Source organism: Rhopalosiphum padi, chromosome 1 (assembly GCF_020882245.1).
Source record: "Rhopalosiphum padi isolate XX-2018 chromosome 1, ASM2088224v1, whole genome shotgun sequence".
In the NCBI taxonomy this organism is placed as follows: domain Eukaryota; kingdom Metazoa; phylum Arthropoda; class Insecta; order Hemiptera; family Aphididae; genus Rhopalosiphum; species Rhopalosiphum padi.
In genome coordinates, this window is record NC_083597.1 from 42,029,328 (window position 1) to 42,038,548 (window position 9,221).

Here is a 9,221-nt window from a genome sequence, read left to right on the forward strand (position 1 = left end):
TTTAGCCACAGCGTTATATTTTGACAGTCATATGCTTGCATGACGTATTGTTATTAATGAGTACGTGCATATAAAAGTTTTATTTACAATTATTATAAAATATCCAAAAAAAAAATTTTTAAAAATATTCACTTTTATTGTATCTTCAACAAATTTACAATTCCCCTTGTATCTTATTTGTAAAAATAATTTGGTATACCCTTCAAGAATAAATGAGAATTGTATAAAAACAAAACATTCAGATAAAACTAACAAAAATATTGTATCTATTAAATATTTTATATTTTCGTGACTTAAATAATAAAATATGAAAAATGAGTGCATTTTTAATGAAGTTATAACATTGCTTCCAACAAAGTGTTATTTTTTATAAATTGCAGTGTGTAAAACTATGGCTGAAACACTTAGTTAATCTATTGTGGAAACTTTAAGTTCAATGACAAATACTAAATAGCAATGCGACTGACGTAACTATACACATATTATATATCTTAGTAATAATAGCATGTTCAAGTAAATTAATGAGAAGACGAATGTCGTTGCAATTAAACAATATTATACTACGATAATCTTAAAATTACTAATTTTTTCTGAAAAATTAACGAATTCACTATGATATACACAACAAGACATTGTTATTTGCTTACATATTATGGCTTGTAAACACTGACAGGAATAAAATTACGGAAAGATATTTCAACCTTAGTTTTTATTAAAATAGTATCTAGTCACTTAGTATTATTATAAATAATACCTCATCAATTTTAGAGTTTTACAATAATATCTATTCATTTACCAAATTGATTGTATAGAATGTTTGGATCGATGTTTGCTAATGTCGTGCTGCTAACTTCACAGAGATATAATACCTAAATAACGTAATTCCGTGCACAGCTTGTCTTAAAAAATGCTTTGTAAATACCTAATGAGACGGCATTGTAATGTTTTCATTACCGTCGTGAAAGTAGGAAGATATCGTGCTCGCCAGATATACAAAATAAGAAGTTGACTTTCAAAACATAATACGCTTGCAGTACGGAATTATAGTCGGGTGAATCTTAAAATATGAATAGAGTATAATGCGAGAAAAGGAACAGTTTTTTTTTTTTAATCATACTTTGTGAAACAACAATACTACAGTTACCTGTATTTTTATATTTATTTTACATATTCGTGTTTTTAGTGACTTCGTGGCTACTAGTTTCTGAAAGGAACATTTTATCGGTAGCTTCTCGTGCATTTGGCTATTGACTGTATTGTTGGATTTTAGTCGTAAACTCGTAAATGATCATTAGTTAGAGTATAATAAAACGGGTATAGACGGTATATATTAAACGAATGAGAGATTTTTATACGCACTCGCATGTAAATGTTAAAAATGTATTCAGTGACTACTGAAAACGTTTTATTCTTCAATTAAAAGGACGGTTCTATATTCTAATAGTGCAATTAATATTGCTTACTCTGATTTTATACAGATCATGAAATTACCAAAATTTAAGTAATAATTTTTGGTCGGCTAAATAGATTAAATTGTATTTTAGATTAAGTTTATTACAATTCAAAGGGCAAAAATAAAAAAGGTGACTTGGTAATTTCCTCACACACACACGCACACAATTGGAAAATTAAAATGTGTTTTTTTACTAAAATAATGATAACCATCTAGGTATTTTTTATATACCCAGTTTCTTTATTATGATCTACATTTTCGTTTAACTATAAATATTACTTACAATATATTAATATCACCCTCGATCAGTCAGCGTGCGTCCTTTCTATTTTTGTATCTATTTAGTCTGCAAATATAACTTTTTTTCATTTCGTTTCATAATGCAGAGACAACTATCAAAAATTTCATTATTGTTTTTTGTGTTCAAAAAAAATTACCTTGCTCGACTAAACATAATAATATATTATAATACAAAGGATTTACCTTCGTTTTTTATATTCTGTCGTTTTGATATTTTTACAACATATTTTTATAGATAAATGAAAAGATATATATTAACTGATGATGAAGTTTGAATAGGTATATTGATAAAATATCCACTGCGCCAGTCGATGTAAACGTAACGAAGATACATATATATATATATAGGTATATATATCTTTTTTATATTTTCATCACGTATGATAATATACCAAACACACTGCAGGATAAACGTAGGTACTTATATGTATAGTAAAATATATGCATTTATTATAAATGTAATACTATTTTAATAATCCTGCAATAATATAATTATATAATTAACATGATAAGAAGATTTTATTTATGATAATATTTTATATAAGTGAAATAAATATAGTTCACATTTTTAAAATAAATATACAAATTAAATACAAAAATAGTATTATTATTATGCCGTTGGCGTAGGTATTGATGTTTTATTCAATGCTGCACTGACATCTTGTGAAATTAACTTGTAAGATTCCTCATTTCTTCATAAGTTGTTTCTATATACGCTTATACTCGCCGTGGAATAAAAACGTACCCGGGCGGTAAACCAAAACAACTAAGTTCTGTTACAAAGTTGTAATGGAGAATTGGAGAATAGTTCTACCGCCTGCACGACGAGGTGCTCGTGCGTTCTTATTCCGCAGCGAGTAGACTCTCACTATGAGCCCGTTAAAATATCACCAGATTTTTTACTCGATTTCTACCTTATTGTTGTTTCGGAAGAGAGATAGTTTCCATTTTTCTCTACGTCCTTCTTCGGGAAGCTTTTTGATTGGTTTTGACATTAAAAAATACTTTTCCAAGACTTAAGAAAATTACGTCATTGACTAATCTGGTCTTAACACCCCTGCGCTGTTCAGTCCCAAAAGTAAAACGTCGATCAATTATGAGAAAAGTTTAACACAATTTTTGGTCGGGAACACGTTTATTGGCTTAAAAACACAAACATATAAAATTAACTTTAGCCCGTATTACGGTCATCGCTCAATTGCAAACAACCGTCACACTTAAGCTTTTTCTGAACTTCACAACAGCAGCACTATACGTGCGGCGTTGTTTAATAATAATAAATATAATATGTCGTCTCGACCTTAGCATGTCTGACCTCTGACTTATATTAAATACTAATTACTTGCTAAAATATAATACACATTGACGACTGTTTACAATATACGACATAGTACCTACATAATTCTCAATTTGAGTAATTGACCTTCCCATCCGTAACCTCGTTTTTTGGTAAAAACACTAAAAATTATGTGATATCGTGATCAGCGGATCAGCCTATAAACAGCCTTTATTTGGGAAAATAATGAATAAAATATTAGTGTAAATAAAAATATTTATGAAAATAAATAAAACACTTGACTTTGAAAATACTTCTCAGTGAAATATTGTATCTTACTTAATAATTAAAAATACAGTTATTCTCTAAAATGATTAATTTTGTCTAACTTTATTTTTACTGAACCATTAAAAAACAATAATACAATTATTATATTTTATATTAACCATGATAGGGAAAAAGTGGATTTAGTAAATTTATGAATTTTAAATTGTATAGACTATAGATATTATGATCCTTTTAAAATGTTGATAATCGAATAATCATGCAGTTGTTTTGGCCTAAAATTCAGTATTATTGTCTGAAACACAACGTCGATGATAATTAATAATATATTATTTTTAGACATATAATATTATTACGTTAATTTTAAAGCCAAAACGACGCCATAATTTGTAGTAATCTCCAATGTTCATAGATGGTAGGTATGTGTATGTTTAACTGTTAACATTGGCACATACACACGAATTTACCATGTTTTAACACCATATATCTACGTTCAATCAATGCCCGATAAACCATAAAAGTATAAAACAAACATCCGTCAGAAGTAAAATTGACAGTTAGTATACGAATTTCTAACAGTTTAGATGTGTGCCATAAATTAAAGATCATAACATTATAACTATTTATAACCGTACAACACTGTTTCATCGCAGACAAGTTATTGGGAGCATAATATGAGAAACAAAATTATTCACGTCACGATGGCTGCAGCAGGTTGACTCCAAAATCAGCATTATACATTTATGCTAGCAAAACGTGAAATCATTAAAACGTACTAGCCTATGACATATTTGATGTTTTTAAACGAAAAACTCGTAAAACTAAAAGTTGACGACTTTTAAATCTGTTTTTAAAATAATGGAAACGCACGTGGGTAGGTACCTAACTAGGCGTTTAAAACGGTTTTAGCATTTTATTTTTTATGCTGTTCGGAATAGCCAAAAATATATTTATATTAATACATCACTTGTATACAGCAGAAAATACTAGTAAGTCTCTCAACGTTTATTTACATACTTATTACACGATACCGCGTGGCACGTGTGTGCTGCACCGCATTTATATTATATTAAAAACCCATATTACAGAATCATAACGACATATTAAAATCCCCATTGACGCATAAAAAATAGCCATTTTCATATTTTTACGCGGTGGGTAATATATATATATATATATATCTTTTATGACGATTGCAGAGACAATAATAATACTATAGTCTATAATATAATAGGTAGTCATCATTTTGTAGTGGTTTTGTTTTGATAGACTCTGGGTATCATATAATATAAATATATTGCACACAGGGATCGACTTAAGTATTTGTAGTACTTGTACAGGCTCAGAGATTTTGTTTTAAATATTAATTAAAAATAAAATTAAGAAACATACATAATGCATTCCTGTCATAAACTATCAAATTTATTTAAAACGATAATATATCGATAAAATTTGTATTAAAAAAATTTTATACGAATAGGTGACGTTGAAATTGATAGGCGAATAAATGTAATGTCTATTAGTCTATTAATATTATACTGATATCTTATAGTTTCTAATCGGTAAGTCGGTAAGTCTACTTCATTGATTATTATTCTAGTCAGATAAGTAATAAGAAGGTTCATAAAATAATCAAATTCATATTTTACAAATTTATCGGTCATCTATAGCAAATGAGGAATACATTTTTTAGACCTTAAAATGCAATTTATTGAACTAGACAACTATAAAGTTAAAGTGGTAATAATTTTATTAAAATCAATAAAGAAAATATATAAATACATACAAATTAAACAATGGACTCTGTATAGAAGCATAACGAAAAAATAGGGAGAAAAATATTTTGTTGATGTGAGGAAACAATATTTTGAATAATGAAGTGGGTGTTTGAAGAATTAAAAAGAAACTACAAGTATGTACGTATATTTTTTGACAATTTAGAATAAACAAAAGTTAAAGAGGAAATAAAAAATATTACTTTTCCAGAAGTTGTCGCGGAGAGTGTAAGATATAATATACAATATAATATATGTAATATTACGAGTATAATTTCCTATTGTCATTTCACTATGATATTATGCCTAGTTAGTAGTTATTTAATATTAGATATTTAGGTGAATTATTTATATATCAAATTCATATTTCTAAGGAACACAATTAATTGTCACCGCGATCATCTTCTAATTTTAAAGGTGTATCGATGAATGCACTTTGATTATAAGATAACCAAAATAATTCCAGTTTGTTTTCGCTTTCAATACTGACATTTTTAAATTGTCATAGGTACTCAATCGATAGTTGTAACATACAAAATTATCCAAAAGACTTGAATCTTACCCAATTTGTCCTTATAAATATACTTAATAATTAAGTACCTATTGCGTAAGATATTCAAATCTGTATAAATTTAACATTTGAATAATCAAGCACCTATCATATATATATAAATAGGAACATAGGGTATTATTTAAATGTGATAAATTACTTGGTTGATCTCTAACGATTAAAACATTTTGTATTATTTTAAATTATTAGTAAATTCTGTAATGGGTTAAGTAATGTAATATCTAGTTTTTAGACCACCGGCAATAAATAAAAATGTAAAATGTAAATTGTTATTTTTTTCACATACAGGAACACAACTACCTATGTTCGATTAAAATAAGTCCTAGTCTATACTGATTCCATTTTTACTGCCCAAAAATAAACATCTAGTAGGTAGTTAATTAATCGAATAAATTTAGCTCCACCTACGTTACATCAATATAATTGTTAACCATGTTTGACTCGATGGCAACTATGCGAGTGATGCGACTGCAGCGTCACCAATATAATAAACCGTTATCTGCGTATTTACCAGATAGGTAGTATATTATATTATAATGATATTATAGTAAATGATCAACAGAATACAACAACACGGCACGGCACCGAGATTAGAGAGTCGTGTTTCGTGAACGCACCTAAAAAACTCCACTTGAAAATATTGTTATCGCTTACGATTTTTTTTATACTTAATCAATTCATTATCACTATATTATCAGTAGTACAGGCTACAGGTAGTCATCGCCGCTCGAGATAGTACAATATGTGCTATCTGCAGACTGCAGCCATGGTAATCATTTGCTAAAAAGTGTTTAGTATATTATTTACCTACTCGTAGACCATAGTTGGTTGTGTACTTGTATAAACTATAGAAATATTGGAAACCGATCAAAAGCAATGTTCGCTTTGCCGAGATCAATAACGAAAAATCATTATTTATAGATTTTTGACCATCACATCAATCGATGGACCGTCGACTTAAGAACGTTCTGTTCGCTGCGTCCGCAGGAGTCTGCGGTTCGTCGGCCGGCTTGTTCAGCAAAATTGGGATGAGCGTTAACGAGTTCTTCGGCTACGACGATCAGGTAAAACCGTATAGATCATTATATTGTCTAAAGCTTGTTTGTAATATTGATATTATAATCCAAGAGTGAAACCGCTCATAATATCGTCTATGACAACGGTAGAAATATGGTAGTATGTCCTGGTAGGTAGTATGTTAATTTTTGTTTTCCTCTCGTAGACTCTGTACACCAATTTAGCCAGATTCATCATGCTGACAATGGTCGTGCTGGCCAATATTGGTGGTTGGCTAATGTATACCAGATCCCTGCGATTCGGTTCCACGTTGGTATCCACCGGCATCAGCATCGCTTCCAATTACATCTTTACCGTGAGTAACAAGCGGCTAGCTATTTGCACAGGTGTATGGTTTCTCCATTTATCTTTAACATCATAATAATACCTATATTATTAAATTATTATTTTGCAACAGTCACTTAATGTTGTCATCATCAATTATAAATTGAAAAATACCATTTGATTTATTATACATAAATAATTAAATTTAAAAACTATTTTGTGTATTTAACTATTAAAAGTTGTTAATTTGTGATGCAAAATTTGCTCAGTGCTAATTAGTATGCTGTACTTTTGGCAGTTATTTAAACATATGAATTATGACTTGTAATTAATAACTACATTATTTTAAATATTACAATTGAAATAAAATATATTTGTTTTTTATATTTTTACCATCAACATAAACATATAATTTGCTCTGGATTTATTAATAAACTTAACTATTTCAAAATAAAAAGTAATCTGTAATTATATCTTGAAGCAAAAATTAATTTAAAAATCTATAATAATGATTAATATTTATGGGCAGAAAAAAAATCAAGTTTTGGTAGCTTTTGATATGATCCTTAAAAACTTGACTGCCTTATGTACCATATGACTCATATGTGATACACTGATACCCATACAACATTCAATTATTGCCTTTCATATTTTATTTAGACTTGCTAATTTTGTCTTAAGTGCATTTCATTTTCTAGATTGTTAATTTTAAATACAAATTATAAAATATATATATTATATCAAAGTAAATTATTTAGATACCTATGCCGAATAGTTTAATATTACCAGGGTTCAGATTTTATAGCACTAAAAATAAATGAAATATGCGCTATAATATGACCTAAAAAATCTTTAAATAAGCGCTATAATATGCCCTAAAAACATGAAAATTAGCAAAAATAAAAATGTATACTGTTCATAACTAAAAAAAACTTATATTTATTAACTAAAGACTATTTATGAATTAATAGGTATATTTATAATTAATTAAAAACTAATGTTTTTTTAATTACTAAAATTACTTGAATTAAGCATGGTGACTATTCATATATTAAATTATTTTACTTGAGTTACACGGTATGATTAAATGTTTCAATATGAACAAAAATTTGGGTATTTTTCATATGTATTCAAAAAAAAAATAATTAAAATAAATGACAACATTTTTATAATTTTCATACCACATACCTAATATAAACTAGATTTATGAAAATACAAAATAAAACGTTATGTTATGCAAATTAGCAAAAAATTGCTCTAAAACTTGAAAAATAGCATTATAAAATTTCATAATTGGAGTCCCTGGTGCATAAAACACATTTATAGCTCACTCTGCTATTTTTATCTGTATCCTATAATAATTAACAAATGCTATAAAATCCGAGCCCTGAATATTACATGACAATCATTGGGCATAATAAATTATTCTCTTCATAAGATGCAGTATATACATTACCTATTTAATATGTTATCTTTTGAAATATAATCCAAATCAAATCATATTTTATTTTAATATCCTTTCCCATTTTATTATATTAGTCATATCCAACATTTAATAAATTGACAAACAATGATAAGTTAATTAATAATTGTTAGAATTTATTTTTTATATTACCTACTGGTTCCTATTCAAATTTAATTTCAATATTTTTATAAACTGAATTAATATTTAATAGCAGTATATTTATTTCAGGCTTTAACTGGTGTATTATTGTTTGCTGAGAGCTGTTCAATTCTTTGGGCATGTGGTACATTTTCTGTCATGATTGGAGTCATACTGATGTCGATTTGAATATTTTACAAATACAAATGTAAACTGATCTCGTGTATATAATATTTTAATGGTTAATATTATTTAAATAAATAATTATGCATAGAAGAAAAAAACCGACATATTTTATCATTACTTAACCTAGAATTTTAATAACCATAAAAAATGCATTTTACCAAAAAACTTCAGAAAAATGTGTTTATAATATGATTGTATTTTATTCTATTTCAGATAATACATTAGAAATATTAAATATTTTATGGTAAAAAAAAGATGGGTTAACCTAATCTATTAATAAAATTGACATATGTGTGTAATCAAGTGGTGGTCAAGTAATAATCAAAAAAAAAATCCCAGACTTATGTTATTTTAAACTAGATTACACTCATAAAATAGCCAAAAGTATAAGAAATTTTAGATTATTATACACATGCAAGTTACATAATATA

At 27.4% G+C, this 9,221-nt stretch overlaps 1 protein-coding gene across 1 annotated transcript; it reads left to right on the plus strand.

Annotated features, from left to right (window-relative positions):
• Positions 1-6,391: 6,391 nt before the first annotated feature.
• Positions 6,392-8,888, plus strand: LOC132918184 (uncharacterized). Its single transcript, XM_060979309.1, has 3 exons — positions 6,392-6,724; positions 6,883-7,032; positions 8,695-8,888. Exons 1-3 carry the CDS (start codon positions 6,605-6,607, stop codon positions 8,791-8,793), a joined length of 369 nt encoding a protein of 122 aa, XP_060835292.1. The 5' UTR covers positions 6,392-6,604; the 3' UTR covers positions 8,794-8,888.
• Positions 8,889-9,221: the final 333 nt, after the last annotated feature.

Excerpts from the sequence above, each read along its gene's own strand:
- LOC132918184 (XM_060979309.1), top strand. The coding sequence starts at position 6,605 with ATGGACCGTCGACTTAAGAACGTTCTGTTCGCTGCGTCCGCAGGAGTC. Across the intron at positions 6,725-6,882 it reads TCTTCGGCTACGACGATCAG|ACTCTGTACACCAATTTAGC; the intron begins GTAAAACCGTAT and ends TTCCTCTCGTAG. Across the intron at positions 7,033-8,694 it reads CTTCCAATTACATCTTTACC|GCTTTAACTGGTGTATTATT; the intron begins GTGAGTAACAAG and ends TATTTATTTCAG.